This window comes from Paramormyrops kingsleyae, chromosome 20 (assembly GCF_048594095.1).
Source record: "Paramormyrops kingsleyae isolate MSU_618 chromosome 20, PKINGS_0.4, whole genome shotgun sequence".
Classification (NCBI taxonomy): domain Eukaryota; kingdom Metazoa; phylum Chordata; class Actinopteri; order Osteoglossiformes; family Mormyridae; genus Paramormyrops; species Paramormyrops kingsleyae.
In genome coordinates this window covers 4,382,022-4,409,802 of record NC_132816.1, presented here as the reverse complement: position 1 = coordinate 4,409,802, position 27,781 = coordinate 4,382,022, and the positions used below count along the sequence as shown (strand labels likewise).

The 27,781-nt window shown below is 42.9% G+C and overlaps 1 protein-coding gene across 1 annotated transcript; it reads right to left on the bottom strand.

The window, feature by feature from the left end:
* Positions 1-2: 2 nt before the first annotated feature.
* Positions 3-26,386, bottom strand: LOC111835660 (vitrin-like). Its single transcript, XM_023796189.2, has 19 exons — positions 26,266-26,386; positions 24,618-24,662; positions 23,216-23,312; positions 21,644-21,709; positions 21,356-21,512; positions 20,924-21,057; positions 20,599-20,676; positions 19,280-19,447; positions 17,204-17,245; positions 16,807-16,860; positions 16,288-16,350; positions 13,878-13,952; positions 13,418-13,483; positions 9,968-10,033; positions 9,386-9,533; positions 8,461-8,564; positions 2,662-2,888; positions 1,621-2,134; positions 3-1,134 (listed from the first exon to the last, which is right to left on the bottom strand). Exons 3-19 carry the CDS (start codon positions 23,247-23,249, stop codon positions 956-958), a joined length of 2,175 nt encoding a protein of 724 aa, XP_023651957.1. The 5' UTR covers positions 23,250-23,312; positions 24,618-24,662; positions 26,266-26,386; the 3' UTR covers positions 3-955.
* Positions 26,387-27,781: the final 1,395 nt, after the last annotated feature.

The window sequence follows — 27,781 nt, the reverse complement described above, 5'->3', positions numbered from 1 at the left end:
TATTATACTTTCATTGCACACATCATTTTATACCTTACATCACAGGAAACTAATCATCATCATCGATACTTTATTGATCCCCATGGGGAATTTCTCTTTTTGCTTCCCCCAGCTTGCTCTCTGTAGGTGAGAGTAACCTGGCCCTGAGGGGCAGCTGCCCATAGCAGCACCCAGAGGGGTTAAGGGCCTTGCTCAAGGAGCAAGCAGTCGGGCTGAGGCGGGTCTAGAACCAGCAACCTTCTGATCACAGGTACAGAGGCTTAAAAACAATCCATTAACATACATGACTTACGAATAAACATGTCTGGAAAACGTGCAACTGTGGCAGTTGCATAAATAACATACAAGAAAATGGAGGGGGGGGGGCTGTACCTTGCCATTGCTTCTCTCTATTCATCCCATTCCCTCACAGTCAGCACATGTGCTACGTGTTTTTACTGCTAGGTGATCGTATTCCAGAATCGAAGGACTATGCTCTCCCTTGTCCTGAAAAGATGAACTCTACAGTCATGTGGACGGAGTGCTTGTCACACAGATTTACAAAAACAGACCCTTAGTGACAAGCTTGTTATGAAATGGGTCTGAAATGACACCATTTGTGACGTCCAAGCAAAATTATCTCTCACCTCCTGCAGGAAACACAATATTCTTATATAAAAATTTTGTGCCTATTTTATAAATACCCAGGATATTTTTATTATTTTTCAATATCCCCCTTATCAGCTGGGTCATAAAACATAGACATAGGGGATAATAATATTTTCCAGTGCAAATTCCTTGTATAGCATTAACATTTAGCTGCTGAAATGGGATGAATTTGCTGATTGAGTACAAAGGGTCTACTGGTATCTTAGCAAAGATCATTCAAGTAGATCGACCTCCTGTGACGATAGACTGGCGCCATCCATCAAGGCTGTTGACCCTGGGCTGTCCCAAACATCCCCCATTCCCCCTCTCAGTTTCTTGGCTGTTGGTTGAACTCCTGGCATATATTAGAAATTATCTTTGGCACAAACTTGTGGAGGTTGTCAAAGTCATCTACAAAGAAGGAATGCTCCATGTCGGGGTCTGACGCAATGTACTCTAGTTCCTCTTGAACCGCCCAAGCAATGCCAATGGAGTAAGCGATCACACCTGGGCACACATGATGACATAAGGAGTTAGGGGACTCAAGGGTTCAACAGCATGATATTTCGTGCTGCTTGATGTCATGTGAGGCTTCTTTAACACTATGGTGCCCATGAAATCCAGGATCTTGATGAATATTAGGATCAATGACAGTGTTTCTCAATCCAGTCCGCTGGCACCCCCAGACAGTCCTCATTTTTGTTCCCTCCCAGCTCCCAGCACACCTGTACCAGGTATTCAGTGTTCTTGATTGTTCGATTTGTTTTTGATTGTTTAGTTCAGGGGAGCTGGGAGGGAGCAAGAATATAGACTGTCTGGGGTCCTTGAGGACTAGGTTGAGAAACACTGATCTAGGATCTTAACTGATCTTAACATGACTTTTACAATTCGGGGTTTAAACATTACCCAGGGAGGGTAGAGATATAGAAGCTATACCATGTTTATCTTGATGACATGATGCCCCATGAAATGCCTGACCTGGCCCAGCCTTACCTTGGCGTTGGATGGCCAAGGCCGGAGCCCTGACATCATCGTAGGAGCGCCCGTCAGTGATGACGATCATGACCTTTCGCTTGCTGGGCTTGGACTGGCTGAAGAGCTGCTCGGCGGCGTAAGCAATGGCAGCTCCAGTGCTGGTGCCACCACTCCAGTAGCTGATGCCCTCGATGGCGGCCAGAACCGCGGGCTTGGTGCTATGCTGCCTGAAGCTGAACTCCAGGCGCTGCTCGTAGGTGTACTGCACGGCGCCCACGCGCGTGTCCGTGTCCGAGATCTCAAACTCGCGCGTCACGTTGGCCACGAACTGCAGCATGGTGCGAAAGTTGCCTGTGCCGATGCTGCTGGAGCCGTCAATGATGAAGGCGATGTCGTTGGCATTCAGGCATGTCTTGCTGCATACCAATTGGTCCGTGTCACACAGTCGCCTGGCCAGTGGCTGGACCGCGTCCCCTAGATCAAACCAACTGAAGATGGGCAGGGAGAAAAAGCTGTTCGTGCGGCAAACTGCCTGAAGAAGAAGAACGGGCAGTCAGATTCACCAGCTCAAAACACAATGATCCTTCATCTTGTCTGTTACTAAACATAGAATAGACTTTATCAGTTATAATGTGTAAGTAAACAACTGAGGAAGAGATATTTGGCAAAATTTGCGTTATAAAATTTACAGAATTTAGCAGTTCATTTTGGATAACAATGGTCATAAGAATATGGTCATACTGTTTGTTTAATGTACTTAGTTTGGATAACTGGAGTCTATAAATTGCCTGTAGTGAATGATCGTAGGTATATGCTAAGCTATGGACTGGCATCCAGGGTGTTCCGGTGCCTTGTGTCCTATGCTAATGGACAGACGATGGGTACTTGGGTGCTCCTCCTTGATCTCTGGATTCCTTCCACTGTCATGAGGTTAAGTAAATCAGCGTCTCTAAAGTCGTGACTCTTGTATTAGGTATTGCTTTGTGCCTGATGCCTCCATGATGGTCTTGACCCTGTACTGGATAACTGTTATGCAAGATAGATGCATGGACATTCTACCTTGTCCATAAAGTTGGCCTCCAGAACATTTTCTTTTTCGTATTCAGTGGGACTCTCGATGGTGACAAAAAAGATGTTGATGCCAGACTCTCTGGCTTGCCGGGATGCCTCCTCCACCTTATCTGTGGGCCACCCATCTAGTAGCACCACGGCCACGTTGGGCGCCCTGCCCCGGTTTCCACCAGCGTCCGTGAAGAAGTGGCCGCTGAGGTAGGATAGAGCCTTTCCTGAGGACCACATGGAGGAGACACTGAGACACACGCAGATCGCGCATGTTATTTAACAGTCGAAAGGGACAAATACAGTCATGAAGAACAGAACTTAGAAAGATGAAATAAGACTGAGCAGCAAGAAATACGAGATTAATACAGCAGCCGTGACATCAAAGTGCCAATCCAGCCACTACAGAGTCACAAACTTCTCAGTCTGGATTTCATACCATTTAGCTGCTTAACCGAATCTTTGACCTATAGCACTTAAACAAATGGATCTGTTCACTGCTAGGGTTGCAAAATTCTAGGAATATTCTTGTTAATTCCCATACTTTCCCGTTAATTCCCATGGAAAGTTTCTAATGTGGAATATTTCCAAAATTCCCCAGCTTAACTTCCCATGGAACGGAAAGTTTCAGGAAAATTTCCAGAAATTTTCCAGCCCTTTGCAACCCTATTCACTGCACCAATCAACATCTTGCTCAAAGGTATCAGCAGTCTAGAGATATTTGTGGCACTCATTACAACCTGACTGCTCAAAAAAAAAACCTGTAGGAATTTGTAAGACTTGCTGAGTTTGTGATGGGGGATTAGAGCCATGTGACACTGGGATGAGCTGACGAATTTGGGATTTTATTGGGGTACAGGTTTCACAAAGCTGGGGGAGAGGTAGGAAGACAATAGGGCATGAGGTTGGTCTGAGGAAGGTCAGCTGAGATCATGCAAGGAGGTATGGGTGGGGAGTATCTCAAGAGATAAAACTGAACGTAACAGTAGTTCACGCTAATGCTGATTACATGATGGTATGAGCTCTACCTGGCTTTTCCAGATTCTCCCTCACCACCACACAGGGTGCTTTTACATAAGAACATAAGAACATAAGAACTATACAAACGAGAGGAGGCCATTCGGCCCATCGAGCTCGCTTGGGGAGAACTTAACTAATAGCTCAGAGTTGTTAAAATCTTATCTAGCTCTGATTTAAAGGAACCCAAGGATTCAGCTTGCACTACGTTATCAGGAAGACTATTCCATACTCTGACTACACGCTGTGTAAAGAAGTGCTTCCTTAAATCCAGTTTGAAATGTTCTCCCGCTAATTTCCACCTATGGCCACGAGTTCTTGTATTTGAACTAATGCTGAAGTAACTATTCGGTTGAACAGCATCCAAACCTGTTAGAATCTTATAGACCTGGATCATGTCCCCCCTCAGTCTCCTTTGCTTGAGGCTGAACAGATTTAGCTCAAATAACCTTTCCTCGTATGACATTCCTCTAAGACCAGGAATCATTCTTGTGGCCCTACGCTGCACCTTTTCTAAGGCCGCTATGTCCTTTTTAAGATATGGTGACCAAACCTGTACACAATATTCTAGGTGAGGTCTCACCAAGGAATTGTATAATCTTAGCATTACCTCCCTTGACTTAAACTCCACACACCTGGAGATGTACCCCAACATCCTATTGGCCTTTTTTATTGCTTCCCCACACTGGCGAGAATGAGACATGGAAGCATCAACATACACACCAAGGTCTTTCTCATAATCAGCTACCTTTATTTCAGTAGGTCCCATAAAATACCTGTACTTTATATTTCTGCTCCCTACATGGAGTACCTTACATTTGTCTATGTTAAATTTCATCTGCCAGGTGTCAGCCCAGTCACTAATTAAATTAAGATCCCGCTGTAGCTGCTGAGCCGCTAGTTCAGTATCTGCTACACCACCCACCTTGGTGTCATCTGCAAATTTCACCAGTTTACTGTATATATTGGTGTCTATATCATTTATGTAAATTAGGAACAAAAGTGGTCCTAAAATTGAACCCTGCGGTACCCCACTATGAACGCAGGCCCACTGTGACATCGAGCCTCTTATAACTACTCGCTGCTTCCTATCCGTTAACCAGTTATCAATCCAAGTCGCTACAGTTCCTAAAATACCTGTCGCTTTGAGTTTAAGTGAGAGCCTCTTGTGGGGAACAACATCAAAAGCCTTTTGGAAATCTAAATAGATGACATCATAGGCCTTCTTATCATCAACTTCCTGAGTAGCTTCCTCAAAAAACTCCAACAGATTTGTTAAACAGGATCTACCTCTCCTAAATCCATGCTGGCTATCCCTCAAAATGTTATTTGAGTCCAGGTAATCTACCATTTTCTCTTTGATTATAGCCTCCATAACTTTACCAGTTATACAAGTTAGACTGATTGGCCTATAGTTTGACAAATTACTTCTATCCCCTTTTTTGAAAATGGGCGTTATGTTGGCATGCTTCCAATCAGAAGGTACCACACCTTCAGATAAGGATTTTTGAAACAGTAATGTTAAGGGTCGGCAAATAATATCCCTCATCTCTTTTAACACTATAGGTAAGATGCCATCAGGGCCCTGTGATTTATTTATTTTGAGCTTAGCTAGGCTTTGCAAAACATCAGCTTCAGTTATATATATATTAGTTATAGACGATGTTGAATTAGTAATAAGAACTGGTAAGTTACTAGTGTCCTCGACAGTGAATACCCGTGCAAAACTATCATTGAACTCATTTACTATGTCAATGTCGTTTTCAATTATAAGACCCTTACTATCCTGCAGATTAGTAATTTCAGCTTTTAGAGCTCTTTTAGAGTTAAAATACTGGAAGAAACTTTTAACGTCATCCTTAGCCTCCAATGCGATCTTCCTTTCGACATTCCTTTTAGCTCGTCTAATGTCATTTTTTAATTCAGCCTGTAGATTTAGATACTCTTGCTTTATTATGTCATCATCAGTTATTTTCCATCTCTGGAACAAAGCCCTTTTCCTCCTTACTTTATACTTTATGTCCCTATTAAACCACCTAGGTTGCAATTTCCTAGATTTATTCTTGCTAGAAACAGGTATGAAGTCCTCTTGTACTTGCAATAATGTGCTTTTAAAAAATTCCCATGCCTCTTCAACAGTTTTGTTATTTAACTCCATCCAGTTCACGGTTTCTAGTTTTAATCTCATACAATTGAAGTTAGCCTTCCTAACATTATATATTTTTGATTTGGACTTTGCTCTTCGGGCACTAAACTTAACCTCAAATTTAACCATGTTATGATCGCTACTGTCAAGTGGTTCTAAAACATCTAATTTACCAATCCTGTCCTGGTTATTAGACAAAACAAGATCAAGAATGGCATCTCCCCTGGTAGGGGTGTTAACAAACTGAGTAAAAAAACAATCCTGTACTAATTCCACCATCTCAAGTTCATTTTCAGAAGAGCCAGCAACAATGTCCCACTGTATCCCCGGTAGATTAAAATCACCCATAACTACCACATCATTTTTATTGCTCATAATCCTAATATCACTGTATAACAATCTGCTTTCCTCAGCAGCTACATTGGGTGCTCTGTAACAAACACCGACAATTAGGCTATTTGAGTTTGTAGCATCTAATTTTACCCATATAGCTTCCGTACTTTTACTTATATCAGTAAGCTCCCTTGCCTGCAAGATTTCCTTTACATATACTGCAACACCACCTCCCTTCTTACCTATACGGTCTTTACGGAACAATGTGTAACCATCCATATTATATTCTTGTCCATCCTTATCACTCAACCACGTTTCAGTTATTGCTATAATATCATAAGAGTCCGATGAGATAAGAGCCTCTAAATCATGAATTTTATTCCTAATACTCCTGGCGTTTAAATACAGACAACAAAGGGTAGGCTTATTACAGTGCCTACTTATAATATGATTTTTTTGGGCTTTCCGTTTCCCCCCAGTTACATACTTAACTAACCTCCCTGCCCCCCCAGTCCCTAGTTTAAACATTCCTCAACTACTCTACAAATACGCCTTCCCAGTACACTGGTTCCCCTCCGGTTCAGATGCAACCCATCCGGCTTGAACAGGTCCCACCTGTTCCAGAAGGTCCTCCAGTGCCCCATAAACCTAAACCCCTCTTTCCTACACCATCCTTTTAGCCACGCATTTAATCTCCTTATCTCAGCTAACTTAGCCTCACTTGCGCGTGGCACGGGGAGTATTTCGGAAAATACCACCATGGACGTTCTGCTTCTAAGCTTATTGGCGACTTCTATAAATTTATCCTGCAGAACAGCCCTTCTACCCTTGCCTATGTCGTTGGTGCCAACATGCACCACGACAACTGGATCCACCCCAGCTGGGGCCAAAAGCTTGTCCACACGATCTGGAAGGTCTCCTACCTGGGCACCAGGCAGGCAAGACACCGTACGGGACCCTCTATCACGCGTGCACACATAACTGTCTACTCCCCTAATAATTGAATCCCCCACTACCACAACCTCCCTCTTTCTGGGGGGAGGGGGCTCCTCAGTGCCCAAGGGCCCACCTGCTTCCCCAGTCCCTTCCGGCTCTAAAGCTGGAAGCACCTGAAACCTGTTAGACACAGACACCTCAGGTGATGCCGCCTCTGTAACGTGTGTACGCCTTTTCCTGCGTCTACGACCTACGGTCACCCAGCTCTCTCGACCTCTCTGCTCTTCATTCTCCCTCCCCCCCGTTAGTGGCGTACACACCGTCTCCCTAAACGGCGTATCAACTAGCTCATCTAACTCACTGTTGCATTGGATGCGAGCCAGTTGCTCCTCAAGGTCGCGAACCTTGACCATGAGTGAGTCCACTAGCTTACATCGCTCGCAGATGAAGTCCGACTGGACACTAACGTCCAGAAGGGCAAACATCTTGCAAACGCAACACTGAGCTGGCCCCATAATTAACTAACTCACTATGACCCCGTACTCCCAGCCCAGTAAATTTATATAGTGTATTTAACTATAAAGATTAATTTGCGTAACAATAAATGCAGTAACGTGCGGAGTACACTAAAATAAGTTATTACTTGTGTTAAAACGGAACTTAATTATTATTTTATTAAAAATTTTAAACCTGATAAACTTACTACTACTTACCAGAAGAACTTCTGCCTGAACCAAGTATGAACTAAAAACAAGGCGAAATCGAAGTTGCTCTTGGGAGGTCGAAAAACCACAAAAACCCCCTCACAGCAGGCTTCTGCCGGAGCGGGAAAAAAGTGGAAAATGTCCTCCCGGCCCCGACTGGCGACCGAGCAAAGCTCAGGAGCAACTGTCCTTTTCCGACGCTTGGTAGCGATACCGACGTTAGATGTTATTAGTTATAATCGCCCCGCGGGTGTTTGTTACGGAGTTTAAACGCGGACAGAAAAACGCCGCGCACGCGACACCCGCAGCTCTCTGTCGGTAATAATCGCGCTGTTGATTAACAGACAGGACAGACAAGCACTCACGCTGACCGAAATAAGAACAATAAATAGAAATAAACAGCCACCCACGTAAACAGGTAAAGCACACAAACACTCAAAGCACTCCAAAAAAACAATCCCAAACAATCGCTGCAGCTCAACACCACTCTCTCGCAGCAATCCCAGCAATCCTCGCAGCAATCCCAGCAATCCCCTAGTTAAATTTTAGTTAAAATGTTAAGATTTTATACTGCAACAGGTAATCTCTCCTGTGAACCCCTCATTGAAAAATGGCGACTGGCCCAGGAAGTGTCAGTGGCGGTGGACAGCGTTCTCCACTCACCTACATTAGACGCTCCGCCCTTCTGGCTGATGTTCTCGATGGCGGCAGACAGATCTCTCGAGCTGGTGTACGCCTTCAGGTCAAACTCAGTCTCAGGGTTATCTCTGCCACCCCCCCCACGAAAAAAAGTTATGTGGTCAATTTCCAGTGGCATTTCCAGCTTGCTCAGCTGCTGCAGACTCACTTAAGAAGCAGCCCAGCCAGCCTCACAGACTAGGCTGACTCCTGCTGACCACCTGTAAGACCGTAAGACCACAGTGACATGAATTCTAAAAGTTATCGGGAGTGAGTGAAGGATGTAGACAAATGTCTTGAAAGAACATGCATTTCAGCCTCGTTTTTATCAATCGGAACTTTGCCACCAGTGATATCTATTACTAAAATAGGCCACAAACGTGACCTGATGCCTGAGGAGTGTCAAGGAAATATCTATACTTTCTCCTTGGAGAGGAGCTATTTTTCACAAGGTTATGGGGTTACCCATCATCGACAGGATTAGACGTGTTGCCAAGGCTTTCTGTAAATCGGCGCCGGCTCCTTGTGCAAGCCGAAGGGAAGAACATCCAACTCTTTCTATCCATGCGCGAGCTGGTCGTCTGCACCGCTCAGGTGTTGCTAATCTGGGACATGTCAGCTTTATCTCCTCTTTGCTTCTCCGTTTGCATGGCATTGCATGTCAGGGGCAGGTCGAAGCAGCGACAAAGCATGGCATTCTCACACTTTGACTTTTACTGCCTAGATAGATACTGTATGTTGCAACTTCTTGCAATCTACCAGTACAGCACAGTACCGTGTAGTAGTCACCGTGTCACATAGGCCATACACCTTTTATATATCATATGTAGTGTTGAGTCTGTGACAAGTGAATTAGTCATGTTCATCATTTAAAAATGTATTTGAACATAAAAGGAATTGTCACAGTTACCCAAACTGGATGATACCCATCAAGGGTCCAGAAGCCCCAACGTCAATGGTCTCTGCCACTTTGGCCAGGAAGTCCTTCTGGATCCGAAAGCGACGTCTCCCAATGCTCCAGCTGCCATCCATCAGAAAGGCGATGTCCACTTTGCAGTCTGAAAGGCCAGTAGCAACTCTATTAGGTTCACAGTATATTACACTTTGATCTGTAAACTTTGGACACTATAATTTGTGAAAATCCCAGAAAGGTGGCTGTTTCTGACTGGTGGAATCCTTGTGTCCAGAACCGACAATCACACCACATTCAAAATCACTTAGATCACACATCGCAGTTGTTCTAAAGCTTAGACAAAGAGGAACTATACCCTATGTACTGTAGGTATTCACTTACAAGACGGCTTTACCATATCAGCAACATCCTGTGTTTATAATACAGATGTTTAAAGAGACTTCCACAAGCTTTGATCATCTTTGCTGTAATCACGATTCGGATGGCACAGGGTACAAAGACAGAGTAGCACGTGGTTCTAATTAGTGTCGCTCAAAGGACGTTAGTAAACCAGCTTTCAAAAGTAACCATAAGACATACTTGGGTCTCCTGAAGGACCGGGCTCTGGATCTTTGGGGAGTAGGGCTTGCTGTTGTTCTGTGAAGCCTGGGGAAGACATCAAAGGAGTCAAAAAAAGAAAACTGAGACATAAATAACACCTTGTGCCACATCAGTGTCGCCAAGGCGTCATGCTCAGTTGACGTACCCGTGCATAGTTACCATGCTATGTCAACTAAACATAAAATAGCAATGGAGAAACTTGGTTTGGGTGGAAAAAAGTGACAAATTACAAGTTACAAGGCATGATTGCTGCATATTTCTCAGTGCCGGGGCCTCTGCTTGCCCAAGAGCTGCTTGTACATCAACACATGTGTGAACATAAAGCATGCAAACTCACACATTCAGGTTCCTCTAAGGATGTTATTTTCCCTTCCACAGTAAGTGTCTGAGTGATTTAATGGGGGTTAGAGGTGGGAGACTATAATTATGTCTGGGTGTGAATCTGCCAATTAACATTTGTACCATATTTTTGAAATTCTATGTCACAAACCAACTTTAACCAAGACATTTTTTTTTGCTGAAGGTCTATGTTTGTACTGCAAAAACTATAAAGAAGGCAGGTATACACTGTCAAAAGGATGTACTAATCCAAAAGCTGCTGTCATAGTAACTCAAGAAAACTGAAATAAATGTTATGTAGGTTTTGTTATTCAAAGTAAAAATCCATTTTCCAAAACCGTTCATCCTATTCAGGGTCACGGGGGCAGGGAACAACCCAGGATGGGGGGGCCACCGATTACAGGGCACACACACACACCTACCCGCTATTTAGTAACTCCAATTAGCCTCGGTATGTTTTTAGACTGTGCGGGGGAAACCGCAGTACCCAGAGGAAACTCCACGACGACACAGGGAGAACATGCAAACTCCACAGACAGACACGGGGAGAACATGCAAACTCCACAGACAGACACGGGGAGAACATGCAAACTCCACAGACAGACACGGGGAGAACATGCAAACTCCACAGACAGACACGGGGAGAACATGCAAACTCCACAGACAGACATGGGGAGAACATGCAAACTCCACAGACAGACACTCGAACCCAGTGCTAACCACTGCACCACCATACCATCCTCAAAGTAAGCAATCTGCGTAAATTGTTTTAGTGAAATACACACTTCACAAACATCCAATCATTTTCTTAATACTATTCCAAAAACCCAATGATACGTAATTTCTAATGAATGTATGCTCAACAAAACCTGTTTATATTATTTGTTGAAACAAGGAAAGTTATATAGAAGATATTTGGCCAAGGGGAAGTTCCAACTGAACAGTGTTTCATCCACAGGGATAGATTATTGCCGAGAAAACTAGCCTAGCTGGATGTGATATCCTTCCTTTTGGCTTCCCAGTACCAAAGCACACAAATGTCCCCAGTAACATTTACATTTTCCCATTACTACAACCACTGCTACAACTAAGACTAATATTACACAAACAAACAAAGGGCATGGCAGGGCAGTGGGTAATGCTGTTGCCTTACACCTCAAAGGGCATTGGGTCAAGGTTGGGTGGTGTGTTCACAGCGCAGTACGTATAGTGCTTTTATAAAATAAAATTTTGTTAGAAACCTTTCTTTCAACATTTCAGCATTGCATTAAAAGGATGGCAGGTAATGTTATCATCAGTGGTGTCTGAAGGAGTTTGACATGGGGGGGGGGGGGGGGGCAAAAATGTGTCCTAGTGGCGGAGGAGGGCAAAGTATGTCATGACACTGCATTGGGACGCATGCAATAGTCACATTGTGAAAATAATTGACGTAAGAAAGATCTTTGTTAGGTATATACAGTCTTCGTTAGGTATATACAGTCTTCGTTAGGTACATATTTTGTCTTCTCACCCGGCATGTGCAGTGAATTGGCCTCAGTAATGCGCTGATTCATAATGAAAGATAAGGATATTTATTTATTTATTTGGGGGGAGGGGTGTCGATTTGAGGACAGCGTCCCCCCATCCCCCTATTCCCGACACCCATGGTATTCATGGCCATAGCCAGACACAACTCAGTTTGATTCTCTAAATACTGCTTCTTTGTTCTCTAAGGCGTACAACCATGTGCATCTAGCTCATCATCCGTGTTAGTCTTTCCTCTCCTAGGTTCCTGACTGGGGGTTTCTGACGCTGTTATGACAGACCTCTTACCTCCAGAATATGTGTGTCACGGAAGAATCTGAGGCTGTCATCTTCCAACTTGGGAGCTGCAAATAGGCAGCAGGAGGCGACAGAGCTGCTCCCTCCCACAGCCCTAAGCTCACGGATGATGAGAAAACGGCGGCAATGCTGAGGCTCGACAGCGTTTGAGGGTGAGACACCCTCCCGCCGCTGCTGAAGCGGGCTTATGGGTACCACTGTGAACTGCACCCACCGCGTGTTTATTTCTGAACACCAACCTCCAACAGTACCCTCTGCTGCAAGACACTAACTAATTTACCACGTCTAGCAATGTCAGTAAAGTTAGTAAAGGAAGTAACTTGGTAAGAAAAGTTAATGGGAACCAAAGCTGGCATTCTTGACCTATAAGTTCCTTTTGTCTTGAGTCCCTACTGTGGCTGGCTGGAGGTAATCCCGATTATGTACCATATGTCATCATAAAATTACACATTTATTCAAGGGTGTTGGGGTCTTTTATGGAGGGTAAATATCAATCGATAAATGTCTTATACATCTCTACAGCTCCAATCCAGGGACACAATATTTCACTTACCGTGCTGTTCGAAGTAAATAAGCTCTCAAATAAACTCTCATGCTCCGATATAATAGATCTGGGGATATGAACTGTAGGGGGGGATTGGTGGTGCAGTGGTTAGCACTGTTAGCACTGGGACTAGGGTTTGAGTCTCCGCCTGGGTTACATGTGTGTGGAGTTTGCATGTTCTCCCCATGTCGTCGTGGGGTTTCCTCTGGGTGCTCCGGTTTCCCCCCACAGTCCAAAGACATGCTGAGGCTGACTGGGGTTACTAAAATCGCCCATAAGTGTGCATGTGTGAGTGAATGGTGTGTGAGTGTGTCCTGCCATGGGCTGGTCCCCTGTCCTGGGGTTTTCCCCGCCTCATGCCCATGGCTTCCGTGATAGGCTCCGGACCCCCCTCTACCCAGTAGGATAAGCGGTTTGGAAAATGGCTGGATGGATAAGGACTGTAGCAAATTTTCATTGATACCATCACTGCAGTGGCAATGCTGTCACCTAGTAATGGTCTAATGCTCATAAAAGGCATCAAACACTTTGATTTACATCCCTCGAAAGGTAATCTCATTACAAGGCCTTTATCAGGGTTAATGGAAATGGAACTGTATATAAAGCACTTCCCCTCACAGGAATCTCGAGCTCATTTTCCCCACTATGTATAAAACTATTGCAAATGCAATTAAAAACCAGTTTGTGCCGCAAGATCGGGTCTTGCTCTCAAAACGCCTGCTCACCATCTCTCTCCAGCATCCTGGCTCCTTTCCATGTGTACGAAGACTCAGGAACGGGGTGAATGGCATCTGAATACCAAGACAATGCAATGAGCCAGTCCCCCAGAAACACCATTCAGGTCTCGCTTTGTGTTTTCAAGATTAAATTGTTTCGATTATTATTTATGGTTCATCCTCAGTTTAGTATCATTATCTGTTAATTAAATGTGATTATTTTAGAAAACAGCACACAAAATATGAAGCCTTTGAGGTCAAAAAATAGACAACGTGTTATATTCTGTCAAAATTCAGAAATTAATGTGGTTTAATTTAGGATTCAATTACCTTATTCAGTTAATTTCATGATTATTTTCTGAAAAGAACAGTTCATTTGAGTAACTCAGTCCGGCCTGTATTTATTCTGAATGATTAATTTACACACGGTATCTATAACGCATTTTTTTTAAATCATCACCTCTGATACCTGATGTCTGTCTAGACCAGGCCTGCCAGTCAGAGTGTGGGTAGGCAGCGGGAGGCCGATCTCTCCCCGGGAAAGCTGTGGGAAGGGATTAAGGAGTGCCTCAGGGACTCAAAGCAGGACCGATGTCAATGTCAGCGGGGTAAGTGGCAGCCTGTCACCACCACACACAGAACCCCGGTGCGTCTGGGCTGCCAAGCCGGGGAAATAAAAGCACTCAGCAACAGGCTTCGAAGTTTGACTTGGACTACAGCTTCTAGCTGACACAACAGTAGGAGAGAGTCAGGTCGTATGTTCGCAGGGGTACCAACCATTGACTCCCACATAAATACAGTCCGCCATGAATTACTGTGAACTGACGTCAGGTAGGTAAAGACTCATGCTGATTCCATGACTAATAATACCAGGTTATTTCCTTGTTTTTTAACTGAACATAAATCCACTTTTTCCATCATGGTGTGCCCCTATATAACCATTTTGTAGTGATTGCTTTATGTAACTGCTTTTGAAGCACATTCTTCCCAAAACATACGGCCTTAGGCTCAGACATGGTGTCCCAATAAAGGATGTAAAAGAATTTAAAAGGGTAAAAGAATAAAGCAAAGCTGGTCGACTTCCCTCCGCCCCGATAAAACCTCCTAAGCAGTCCTCAGAAGCCCCAATACTCATTGTGACCAGAATCCGACTGTCACCCTCAGACAAATTCTAACCAAGAGTATTACATAACTAATTTTAAATGGTAAAGTTTTGGGAAATAAAACAATGTGTTTGACTGGAACAGTACACTGAACTGTAAAAGTATGTACAGTATATGTATATACAAGTATGAACTGTATAAGTATGTTTAAACTGTATAAAGTATGTATAATTATAAGTATGAACTGTATGAACTTCGTAAGTTCTTAACCTCAATAAGTAAGAATATAAATATCTCTGAATAATAACGGTATCCTGGGACCACGGCAATAGCAAAGTATTCCGGTTACCCCCATGCCTTGTGCCACACTGCGATTATGTGCGATATGCAGACGTTAAGGTAATGTAGTGTGATTAAATCTGTGTGATTGTGCATTAAAGTTGTAAATAATAGGTGCTGCCAGCAGTTAAAGTTGCACTGTAGCATGCATGCCTACTGAGTGTGAGTTTAAAATGTCAATTGTCTGGCTGCTGCTGGTTATTTATGGCAGTTTGCTGTTAATAAACACAGAACTTCTGTTCCTTCCTATAAAGAGCTGCCTGCTCTTCATTATTAAAACCATGACCCACCCACATCTATGGGGCCCCGTTTGTAAAGTTACGAAACATTTTTGTACTTGCCACTTTTTCAACATTTAGTGCAATTTTCTGACATTTAGCTAGAAGTCAATGGTGTTGTGGATCATCATATTTTTTGCTGTGTAGATTATCTGCACAATTGTTCATCATATGTAAATAAAAATGGTATGTCTATATATAAATATTAAATGTAAATGTCAAATATAAATGTCAAATGTAAACGTAAATATTAAAGTTAAATGTAAATATAAATGTTAAATATAAATGTTAAATGTTAACTTATATATAAATGTTAAATGTAAACATTTAACATGATATGATGATCCACAATACCATTGACTTTTAGCTAAATGTCAGAAAATTGCACTAAATGTTGAAAAAGTGGCAAGTACAAAAATGTTTCGTAACTTTACAAACGGGGCCCCATACACATCCTGTTACAGTATTATTTATTATTGCCCTTTTGGAATAGTTTTCCTTCGGAAAACTGAGTAACGAAATATATCTCCCAATCTGCAGACTTTTAAAAGATCCTTTTGTAAAATACTGTTCTCTCATTAGTTTTACCGATGGTTAAGCATACACCTGCCTTAGGTATATCTACTGTATGATATGAAGGTATAAATCATACCTTGATGCTCTCTGGTTACTTGCGGAAAGGTTTAGGCTGGGATTATGGATGAAATTAGGCCAGTTACATCACGGGGACCTTGCTAGGTGGTACCACTAGGGGGAGTGTTTCCTTTCATGCCTAGTATGACCTTGAGATCTGAGGGTAATGCTCCCCCAGCATCCCATCTAGATCTGTCCTGAACTAGACTGTGTAAACTGCAGTGGCTCTGATTGGTCTGTAGGGCAGAAACATAAAATCAGTGTGCAGCATCTACCTCATCAAGATTTCTAACTAATAAGAGAATACAAAGGAAATATGACTCAGGAGGCAGCACACTGGATTGTACAGTGAGGGGGGCAAAGCAGTGTGGACACAAGCTAACCCCCCCAGTTAATCCTGCTGCGTTTATATTCATTCCTAACTCCCATCTGTCTCTTACATGCTACATCACTCATGGAGTATAGCAGATCAGCCAGTTCAGCAGGCCTGGCCCCACTGTAGCCCGAGATGAAGAGGAGAGCTGACCTGAGACATGGGCTGTTCCCAGTGGCCTCCAGAAAGTCGCCCTGGGGTCTGGCCGGTGCACGCCTGTGAAATGCATTGGAGAATGCAGGGAAAAAAACACAAAGGAAGCACCAGCGGGGCATGAGAGAGGTCAACCTTATCATTAGCCAATGACATGTTTTGAAATGATGAGTGTCAGGGAGTGGGGCACAGCAGGGGCCAATCAGCTTTGAGCTGGGGCTTGTGTCCCTGTGGCCCCACCCCTTGTATACGCTCCTGGACAGTGGCAGATTGAAGTGTAACACTAAGTAGGTGTTGTGAGGTGTTATGGGGGAAGGCTTCTGGGACTCAGCGTGCTGGAGTTGCGGTGCTCGCTTGGAAATACGTGGCTGGACAGCCCAGCACAGCCAGCAAGTGAATGGAAATGCAAATGTGAATAGACAACAATGATATTATTAAATTACCTTCTTTTAAGGGCTAAAACAAATCCAGTGAAAAGTCATGGTTGTCCAGAGGTAAAAGTTCAACAAAGTGACTCACCCTCATTGGGCTGGACTGAGAATTTATGTGTGTAGGTGGGGAAGTCTCTGAGCACTGTGGAAAGCATTAAATGGCTTATTGTTGTATTACTATTAAATTTGTCCCAAGCAATACCAAAAATACCACAGTATACTGTATTATCATAATACCACCCAAGCCTACTTGGGATGTTAGTCCATCACAAGACACATATTTGCGTTAGGGGAAAGTTGGACACAGCAGCTGGAAACCAGAGTACCATCAGAAAGACCCACACAATCACTGGCAGAACAGGCAGACACACAGAACCAGGCCAAGGCTAAAACCTACAAAGCCACAGGTGGAACGCATTGCCCACTGAACCACCAAACTCCTCTAGTATTTTATGAATCATCTCAATAAAATGTTCTCCACCTACCTTGATCCAAATCAATCCTTTGTGCTCCCACTTGAGGCATACCTGAGAGAAAAGAGAAGCTTTTTAGTTATATGCTGAGATCTTTTTAAAACTGCGCTTATTCAACAGCCCCAGCATAACCAGCCAAAAAGAATTTGGGGAATGGAATACAGGAAATGATCTGTTTGGTAAAAGCTACATTTTGACAGATTTTTACAGATTTATACAGTTGGATCCTTTGCCCAGACCAGCAGTATACCAAGGACTTCGCCCTCCTGGGTTTAGACTCAGCATGTTTTTGTTTTCATAGCTGTTTTCTTAAGCATTACACCCCCTTGTGGCCACCTTTAGATTTTTCCAGTGAACCTCCCCATCCAAATTCCATGCTCACATCCGCTGCACCTAGTAGCTGCAGGGGCTACTGAGGTTGCCCCTTGAGCAGATTTAATGTGACGAAGATAAGAGGGATGGGCGCAAAGTCATCCTGCTTCAAAGTTTTATCATTGTAAAATGGCCGACTGTCTGTGACTGATGCTCAGTCATGCCTGTAAGCACACTGGTATTAGAGTAGCAATGCCAAACCGGATTAGATATACAGTGATCCCCATCTATCGCGGAAGATGCGTTCCAGACCCATCAGCAATAGATGAAAATCCGCGATATAGAAAGACCATATAAATAAAAAAAAAATTATAGTTTAAACCATAAAGTACCCCTCCCACATGCTTTAAACACATGTAAACAACACATATGATATGTGGATGTCGGGCTAAGGATATGAGTAACATAATAATAATAATAATATGTAATGCATTTGTATGTGATTCCATTTTATTCCGAGGAGCTGCCACCCTCTTTCCTGTTTGACTAAAGGAAAGTGATGCAGTCGCTCTTATATTCTTTTCATCCTTCTTGATGTAGCGTACCGTCGATTCATTCAAGCCATAATGGCGAGTGACGTCCGCGTAACGCTTTCCTTGCAGAAGCATATCCAGGAGTTCTACATTCTCCTGAATGGCACTGGCTGTTAGGCTCACTACTATCAGGAGGCTTATAACATGCAGGACGCTTGGGAGCCATCGTTGGGCTTAAAACAAAACTAAAACAATCGGCCCACAAGCAAGGTACGTGATACACAGAGAACTGTGATGCGTAGGGTGAATAATCCGCGATATAGCGGGGGCGCGATAGCTGAACCGCGATATAGCGAGGGATCACTGTAATGGCAACACTTTCTATGAATGCCATGTCTATAAGGATCTAAGAACACATTCATAACATATTATAATGCATTCATAAAGCATTATAAACATTACATAAACATAAATATTTATAAAAAGGCATAACACATTATCGACATGGTTATTATGCATTATACTATAGATACCTTCATAATGCAGTACAAAGCATCCTTAATCCTTTTACCAACCATTATAATGCATTATGCAGGTATCTATAGTGCATTGTACATAAGAGCTTCATTGGAGCTTATGAAGTATTTCTAATCAACACCATAATGCTTTATGACTGTCAATAGAAGATGCTGTAATGCTTTATTAATTCTTATACCGACCATTATAATGCATTATGAAGGTATCTATAATGCATTATAGATTACAGTGTGCCTCAGGGACAAAAATGTTATGTAGGTTTTGTTACCAATATAAAGATTCAAGCCATGTTACTTTAATTCAGCAATCCTCTAAAACAGTCTATCCCAAAGCTGCCTTTAACATGCCCCACTAATTCCACAGGCTCCTTCACACCAAGTTAAGCTAATTTTGCACCTAATTAAGATTAATCAGTTTAATTAGTTAGGATGACAATACATCCTCTTTTTCCCGGACTTTTTTTTTTTTTGGACCTAAAAATGCCTGAAATGTCTGGGATTTCACTGTTTCATGTTGACAGTTGTGTTGCTTTGACACATTTCTTTGTGTCCTGCCTCTTTTTTTTGCAAAGCAAAACCTAAATTAGTATCAAATGGCTAGCGGTGCTAAAAGATTGCTCCTTCAAAATAAGCTGCACATGCATTGTGTAAATGGAAGATCTGTACCCAGAACAGCATGTTGAGTAAGGCTGATCTTCTGGGCTTACCTGCGACCCTGTGTCTGTGGTCCATGAGACGGGGCTTGGAGGTTGGAGTGTTGGTTGAGGTTGGAGTGGTGCTGGATTCTGATGCAGTGCTGCTTAGCGCTGCTGATGTCCTCATTGGCTGGGCAGTGGTGAGCTGATGACCCTTTGATTGGTTCTTTAATACCTGAGCTGTAGGAAGGACAGTAACTCCCCTTTTTACCCTAAATGCTCAGCTCTTTAGCTTCTAATTATTCAGTAAAATCACGCTGACAGCACTGCAAATCCCCCTCCTCTGTTTACGCTATAAACTGTCCAGCTCTGACCATCTTAGAATCATAGTTTAAGCAAACCTTTCCTCAGGGACCCCCAGACAATACACGTTTTTGCTCCCTCCCAGCTCCCAGGAGACTGGGAAGGGGCAATAATGTGCACCATCTGGGGATCCTGAGGGCCGGCGTGAGAAACACTGCTTTAAGCCATATGATAGTAAGTGCACTTCATCTACTGAGCTTCTGAAGATGGGGCAAGGACTTGTGATTAATTAAAGTCCAAAGACATATTGTTAGTCTAACTGGCATTTTTAAGCTGTGTGTAGAGTGCAGTCGTGTGTTTCTGGTGAAGGGCTTCCATCCTGTTCAGAATGTGTCCCTGCCTCGTGCCCTTTGTCCCCAGGGACAGGCTCTAGGCCATCGTTCAGCATAACTGCTTAGCAGATAAGGGTGTGTGATTTGATGATATTACATGGTGAACGATTAAAATGTCTCCACAATCTGCCTTTATAGAGAGATCGTTAGCATCGTGCTACAGAGCACAATTTTATCATTTGCATTTCTTTGGCTCATACATGCATCTGAAGTTGTTTTGTCAGCCAAATCTGATTCTACAAACCAATAAACTGGTAATAAGTAACAGCGGGTAGCTCTTTGAATTTCTTCCTCTCTCTTCCTTTTGCACCCTCCTATCAACATGCAGTGCTCAACATGTAACACATTCACTCTTTGCATATCGGCATGGACGATGTGGAGGAGTCTCTAAAACGAATTCAGAATCGGTAATATGGAGCTTGTTTGGATTTTCCAAAACCTACACGGCACAAACACAAAGATGTGCTTCACACCTTTTCAACAACCTCAAAAGAAAACACCCACATGCTGAGTATATTTTTCTTTTAAGTTTTGTTACCTTATAGGGCTACATTTTTTAAAACAGGGGGATTGGTTTGGTTGTATTGTGCAGTAACTAGCAAAATAGACTTAGGAAGATGCAGGGATCTATGTTTCACAGATTAAAGAATCAGTATATTAGTGACCACAGTTGCAATCTATTTGCTCACCACTCACCTGTTTTGACTGCTGTGGAATGTGCTGAAATGTAGTGTAGAGTATGTGGATAGAGGACACCTTTCTTTGACTTCCCTGCTACGAAAAACATCAACAGATGCAACATTGGATCATTGCTTCAGCTCTAATAGAAACACAATAAAACAAGAAGTTTCTCCTTAAAGTAAAAGTGAGCAATATAATGGTGATAAAAACATACCGTGTAGCTGTTACTTAAGACATGTTTGGCCACCATGTTCAACTATGACAGCATGTAATATATGGCACAAGCTGTGTTCCTATTTCTTAGCCATTATATGGCACACAGTGCTGATGGAGGACTGACCCGTTATGGTAAAGGACTCCCTCCACTTTGGAAGGGATAATGATCGCACGCCGTTGGAGAAGCTGCCCTTGTAGAAGTCCTGCCCCACCATCTTCCTCACAATCACCTTCCCCCCGGCGTCAGTAATGATCCCACTGTAAACCAGAGCACAGGTTCCACTGGCAGAACTTAAGAGAGACTCGTAAAGGCCTACAGTGAGCGACCCATTCCAAAAATGAAATCCAGAGTCAGTGATCACACAGAGATAAAAATGAGCAATAGACTCAAACTTCCAAAAGGAGGACATGACATCATTCCTGCAAAAAACTTACAAACAACGGTGTACCTGCTTAGCGCAGCATTTTGTGCGAAGCATGAACAGGTTAAAAATGTGAGCGGTAAACGGTAATCCAGATGCTGCGAGATAAAGGGGTCACTGAAGTCTCCTCTCACCCATGGATGGCCGCGTTGCAGACGCTGGAGATGGAAGCGTAGACGTCCGTGCCATACACCGGCTGCTTGGTTTGCGTGCAGTTTGCGGGACACCTGGCGATGAATTCTGTGTGGCTGATCTTCCCGGCCCGTATGTCGCACGCCAACGAAGGCACGGCTGTGTGCAGAAATGAGGAATGCCAGTCAGGGCTGGGCACACAGGCAGATCAGCACATGCTATCCGTTCCGGAATGTTCATCACCCCGAATGGAAAGCAGCTTCATGCTGGCTGCGTTAACCTCTGTGTACCTCGATCTGGCCTCTTGCTTTTCTGATGGCTATGCTTTGTCTCGCTGTGGCACGAGAGGAACACAGCTGCAAGAAAAGAGTGAATCATGAAGTCCACTGGACTGAGGAGCACCCTGTTACACAATATAACTTGGTGTACATCTACGGAATGTCTGTAAACCCACTGAAAATATATTATTTTGAAGAAAAAAAAACACCGTCAATCTGTCACATATCCAAATCAAATACTGTCACCATCACCACAGTTCCCTCTGAGCTTCTATTTCACTTTCGTATGTTATCCTGAACAGTGTGCCCCACTGGTGTAGCCCAATAAACAGGGCTGGGTTAAAAAGAGCGATTTCCCGATTCAAATCATTTTTCATTTGTATAATCCGACATCATTCCTAAAATTCAGAGATCAATTTTTTATATGCCTTCTATGCCATATATTAGTCTATGGCCATTTCCCATGTATATGTGAAGCTTTAACACTGGCAAACAAAACCCCATAAGAAAAACAGAGTGGGAGCATCTCCACTGAAGGTCGGGCTGCAGGATATCACATCGTGATTATCTGCAATAGGTGCACTTCATATTGCGCTATAGAAAAAACAAAAAAGACTTTTTACCCAAAATAAACTATAGCCAAAAAACTTATCTACCAATGGAGTGTGTCAAACAGTTGGCGGAGTTACTGCAAGTTGTGTCAGCAGACACAAATCAGTACTGACAAATGCGATGTGATTACAGGGGTTTAGATAACGGGCATAAAAATTTGTCCGGACACCAGCTTTTCAACACCGTACGGACATTTACTTACATTCACAATTTGATAATCAGATTAGTAGTACGTCTGAAATACTAAAGAGGTGTTTATTGTGACGCCCAAAAGTTACTTATCGGTATAACATTGGAGTATCCTTTTGCTTAATAAACATGTTGGACTTTAAACTGGAAAAAGTCCCGCCACACCTCCAGCATCTTTTTATCTTATTTAAACACAATATCTCCTCTTTTAAAAGCTGCTGATCTGTCCCTGTCTTTGCTGCCACTTCAGTGCTTATTGCTTCCATGTTATACCAATAACACATAGTTAGTATGCAGCGTGCTCTGCTGATCAAATTTAACAGACATTAGGATACGCCAACATCGATAATGATTAATAAACATCCATTAGCATTGGCATCTCTGCTTTCAGTTCCACGACTGATTGGGGTGGGCATGCTGTGCTTTAATGTTAACACCATTAGCATTAGCACTCCTCCATAGCAGGGTTGCCAACTTTCATCAGCTGGCTGAGGTGCGATTTTCAATTCACACAAGTCTGCACACTCATATACACGCATTTACATGTATGTAATAGTTTTAATACTTTGTAATTTTGATTTTTATTACCTAGTAATTTTGTTAATTTTGATGTAGCTAATTTTAGGATTATAATGGAACAATATAGGTTTGCTGTAAGATTTCTTGTGTGAGAGTGAGATTCTGAAAGCGTGAGTGTCACACCTGACGCGTTAGTGTTGGCAGCCCTGCCATAGTGAGATGGTGAACATCCCCGGGGCTGGGAGGGCACAGGCCGAAACATACCCACAAAAAGTGAAGTGGGCACCAGGCCGCGCATGATGAGAATCCTGGGCCAGCAGCTCCCCGAACCCCCAGCACAAGGCCTTTTTGGCTTTGGGAGCTGAGAGGAGAGAAACAAGCTTTTAAGGGAATAATGACATAAATTACAAATTCAGGACATTTCAGCATGATGCTGGAAAGACACCTGCTGGCAGGTGTGGTGACGTCTCACCTTCTGTGACAGACAGATTACCCTTTCAGTCAGACGCCCAAGAGCTATAAAGTGGTTTGGGCTGTCAAAACATGCACTTTGTTTGTTTTACGATTATGTAAATGCCCTTGGCGAAAAAAGTTATTCTGATTTTTTTACAGTTTATATTTAATAACATGCACCAGAATGTTGCTTCAAAATGGTACAAAAATCCAGACCGCAGTGAGGCCCCCTCTCACCCAGCCTGCTCTTTCCCGATGCCCTGTGGCCTTCCTCCACTCAGCCCCTGGTAAAGCCTCAAACCATCGTATGCATTTAATCACTCATTTTAATTAAAGTCTTTTGTAGTTCAACTATGTTTTTGTTCTACTGTCACATAAGACCAGAAGGCATTCTTAATTTTTTCTGACAGCACCTCCAAGGTTTAGATCAACGAACCATCGAACGTGACCCATTAGGGGTGGCAGGCTGCTTTTTGTGCCCTGTGGGTATGTGATTACAGCTGGTTCCTGTAGGGGTCAGCCTCAACCCAGTACTGCTGTAATGCAAGCAGGCATTACTTTAGGGCTTGTCTCTTCATGGGAAACATCCATGCGCATTTGTGAGAACTACGAGTTTTGAAGAGACCTAAATGCATTACCCATAACTGCCTATGGGGGGCCTAGAGTAGGGCAGTCACAAGTAGGGCGGGGCAAGAGGCAGAGACACTGGATGGAATGCCAGTCCATCAGAGGGCACACAGTTGCACACTATCGGCAATTTAAAGACACCAATTTTTGGTCTGCCATTTGCTCCATCCACACAGAGCAGGGGGAAGGGATTTAACCACAATCCTTTTTTTTTTTTTATTATTTAAAGGACCTTCATCCTCAATATAAAGGCTACAAAGCACTTAAAAGCACTCTGATGCTCACCTGAGTCTGATTTCCATGACCAGAAACCTCACCTTATTGTGGTTTTCCCGATGTTCGTACCAAATGCCCATCTTGGGTTTCCATTGCTCTCTGCAGCTTTTGTGAAACCCATCTCCAAATGGCATAATATAACATCCAAATAAAATACTTATTCCTGTGTAGTTCTGTCTGCCAGCCTACCCATAACAACTCGTACACAGACCTGTTAGCCAAACAATAAGGGCTTCCAGGTCACATGACACATATAGAGCTGTATTATTCGTTAACAGTTCCCATCTTGTGTCACCTCCTTTGCACTTACCTATTTCTTAATTTTCCTTATTTTTCTTGCATCAAGCTACTTCACCTAAAAGTGAGAATTAGAGCCCAGCATTAGGAAGAGCAATATGCAGCAGGAACCAGCACAGCCAGGCAAGCTTATCTGAAGAGCTGGGAGGCTGACAGACAGCAGATATGACATTTCCATTCACCTAATGGGCCATGAATGAGCGTGTGTGTGTATGGCTGTGCTGCCTGGGACAGCCCCCGACCCCGGCCCCCAGGACCCCGTACTGGATACATGGCTGAAAGGCTGATAAATTATATTATCAAACTGTACAATGGTGGATGAGGGGGAAGCAGATGGAGGGGCAAAATTAGTTCTAAAACTTAATCATTGTTGTGTCAAGGTCACCTAATTACTTGAAAATTATTTTACTTAAAATTTCACACCCAATTGTTCATATACAGAATGCAACAAGACCTTCAGTACACAACCAATGCTCATTTCTTGGCTGGAAAAAAAAAATCATTAATGAAAATAAAAGGTAAATGAACAACTAAGGGCTGGTTTACATTGACGCTCGCAACGGCATCCGCAGCTAATAAAGACACAATGTCCTTTGAGAGGCTCCAAAACGCAGGCTGTCGAAAGTAGGTATGATAAATGACCATGGATGCATGAGGACCGAAGGCTGGAAGGAAGGTTTCCTAAAATGACGGTGAGCAAGAGGACAACAGGGCAAAGTCAGAGTCTGGAGAAGTCTCACTCTAGTTCATTATAAACATGCGAGAATATGTGTGTGTGTGTGTGTGTGTGTGTGTGTGTGTGTGTGTGTACTCTTTAAAGCTGTCTGTGCTTTAAAATGATATTTTAAGTTAGACTATTTATTTATCGTCTTTGAGTTCTTTTTTGGAACTCGAAGACCAAGCCCAGTAATTCAATTTAAGAAGTTTGGTAGCACTTTACTTGAGGGGCTACTACACTGTAATTTAATCTATGAATTAACTAGAAATTAAGTGTTAGTTACGTAGTGATTCTATGTTCGTTCATCATTAATCAAACATAACGGTTCATGTATTTCATGCAGGAACTATATTAGTCCATGATTTATTCTTCAGTCGTATTCGAGTTACTAAGTTACTTGTGCCCCCTCAAGTAAAGTGTTACCAAACGTTCTGTTGATTCATAAATTAAAAAAAAAATACTCAGAAGCGATCTTTCCGTTTCAGCTCTCTGCTGTTTCCCTGTTAGAATAGCCCTCTGTAGCGCACTCTCCAGAAAGGCCATAAAACACCGACGCTGTTCTCATGCAAGCATTTCATTCAGCCCATTAAGTGATTTTTAGTCTGTGCCAGTTGCAGTTAACGGGCATGTAACACGGGACCAAACTGTTGATGTTGAATAATCAGTCAAATTAATAAAAATGATATGTAGCCCACACTTTATCAATGTGCAACAATTGAACAAAGATGAAAACGCTAATTACTTTTGCAGTCTTCTATTTTTGACTGAATACCCGGCAAGATAAATTTTAACGAGAGACAGCTGCGTTTACATAGAAAACGTAAAAGCTCGGTTACGCCAGAATTGTCGCATAAGGAATGAGTAATAAGTTACAGTGTACAGAATGCTTGATATATGTGTCAAACGCTGAAAATCTTAGAAGAAAGGCGTAATGTCGACTTACTTTCAGAGATGAAATATCTGTGTCCAGAAATCCAGAGACATCAAAACACCCGGAAAAAAAGAAGAAAAAAAAAACCTTGGTGGTCGGCGCTCTCTACATACGGCGCGCGGTGAGTCCGCAAAGCATCCCGTCCACGTGCGCTCCGCAGGAAGGGGCCCCGCACGAAGGGGCGCGCGCCGCCGCAAGCTTACGCCCTACCCTCAGGCTCCAGACGACAGCTCCTTTATTGCAATTTAATGGTTGCTATTCATTAACCATCCATACATCCATCCTCCAATCACTTATCCTGCAATATTCAATTTAATTCAAAAATGCATTATTTGTCCATAGAAGCGCAATTCAAGCCAAGTAGGTAAGCAATAAAAATACACAAAATTTTCATCAACACGCTCGCTAATATATTAACAACCTGAAACAACCTACTGACTAGCCTATATACTAAAAATACTAAGACAATCTAAAATAATCTCATGAAATACTGGCAATATACATACATGCATACACAAGCATGTCACATTAAGATTAGTATAAATGCATATGTTACACATGCTACACAGTATGGTAATGGTTATTTTTGGTATGGTAATGTTTTTAAAACATTTTTAAACTGTTTTTTAAACAGTCAAGTAGCAAATTATGAAAAAATATATGCAGTGACATTTATACGACTCTACCTCAGAGAAAAGTTTTCCTCTCAAAAAACTAACTAGCAAACTAATGTGTAAATAAAATGTTCCACTCTTCCTCTTCACTTTTTAATGACTGCTTGGATAATGTTTGCATTGGATTCCATTGTGGAGGAGGGAGAGTCATTGTCCTTGTCTGAGGACCTGTTCAAGGTCTTTTAACTAAACAAATGTAAATGTACATGTAGTACATCAGTAACTTTAATGTGCTGCACACATTTAAGAAATAACACTGCAGAAAAATATCCATATCACATGCAAAAATGGTGAACATTAGATTTTTATTTAAGCGACAGCAACTGAAGTAGTATTTAGCGTAAATAAAAACATACATTAAAAATGTAAACTTTTTTTTAGAGTTGTGTACATTGAAAAGTGATTCGGGACACTGGTATGTTGGAATGAAGGAGTCGTTTTGGTTAACAAGCAGAGGAGCCTACGGTTAGATTCTCACACCTGAGTCTGGCCTCTGGGAAGGCTTAGGGCATTTTGCCAATGTGCACCTCATTCCTGGCATGTGGAGGGGGGGCTTGGGGGGAGCCAGGTCAGGATCGACACCGAGCTGCCCTTGCTCTCACGCACACACAACATCAACGCCCCAACGTCCCTCTGGAACCTGGAACTCAGGCCAAAGTAGATGAGTGGGTTGTAGAAGCTGGCCAATTTGGTGAAGAGCCGGGAGATGATGCTGGTCATGTTGGGTACGTGCAATCCCCAGGCTGACCACATGGAGACGACACCGTAGGGTGACCATGCCAGGAGGAAAGATGTACAGATGATGGTGGAGACCTGCAGCAGACCACAATGTTCAAACAACACTGTGATGGTGT

What these genes read in the sequence shown, in the direction of transcription:
- LOC111835660 (XM_023796189.2), bottom strand. Translation starts at nt 23,249, where the DNA reads ATGCGCGGCCTGGTGCCCACTTCACTTTTTGTGG. An exon ending in GGGAACAGCCCATGTCTCAG is followed by an intron (nt 13,953 to 16,287) that starts GTCAGCTCTCCT and finishes CCCTTCCCACAG; the next exon opens with CTTTCCCGGGGAGAGATCGG. An exon ending in CTGGTCTAGACAGACATCAG is followed by an intron (nt 13,484 to 13,877) that starts GTATCAGAGGTG and finishes CTTGGTATTCAG; the next exon opens with ATGCCATTCACCCCGTTCCT.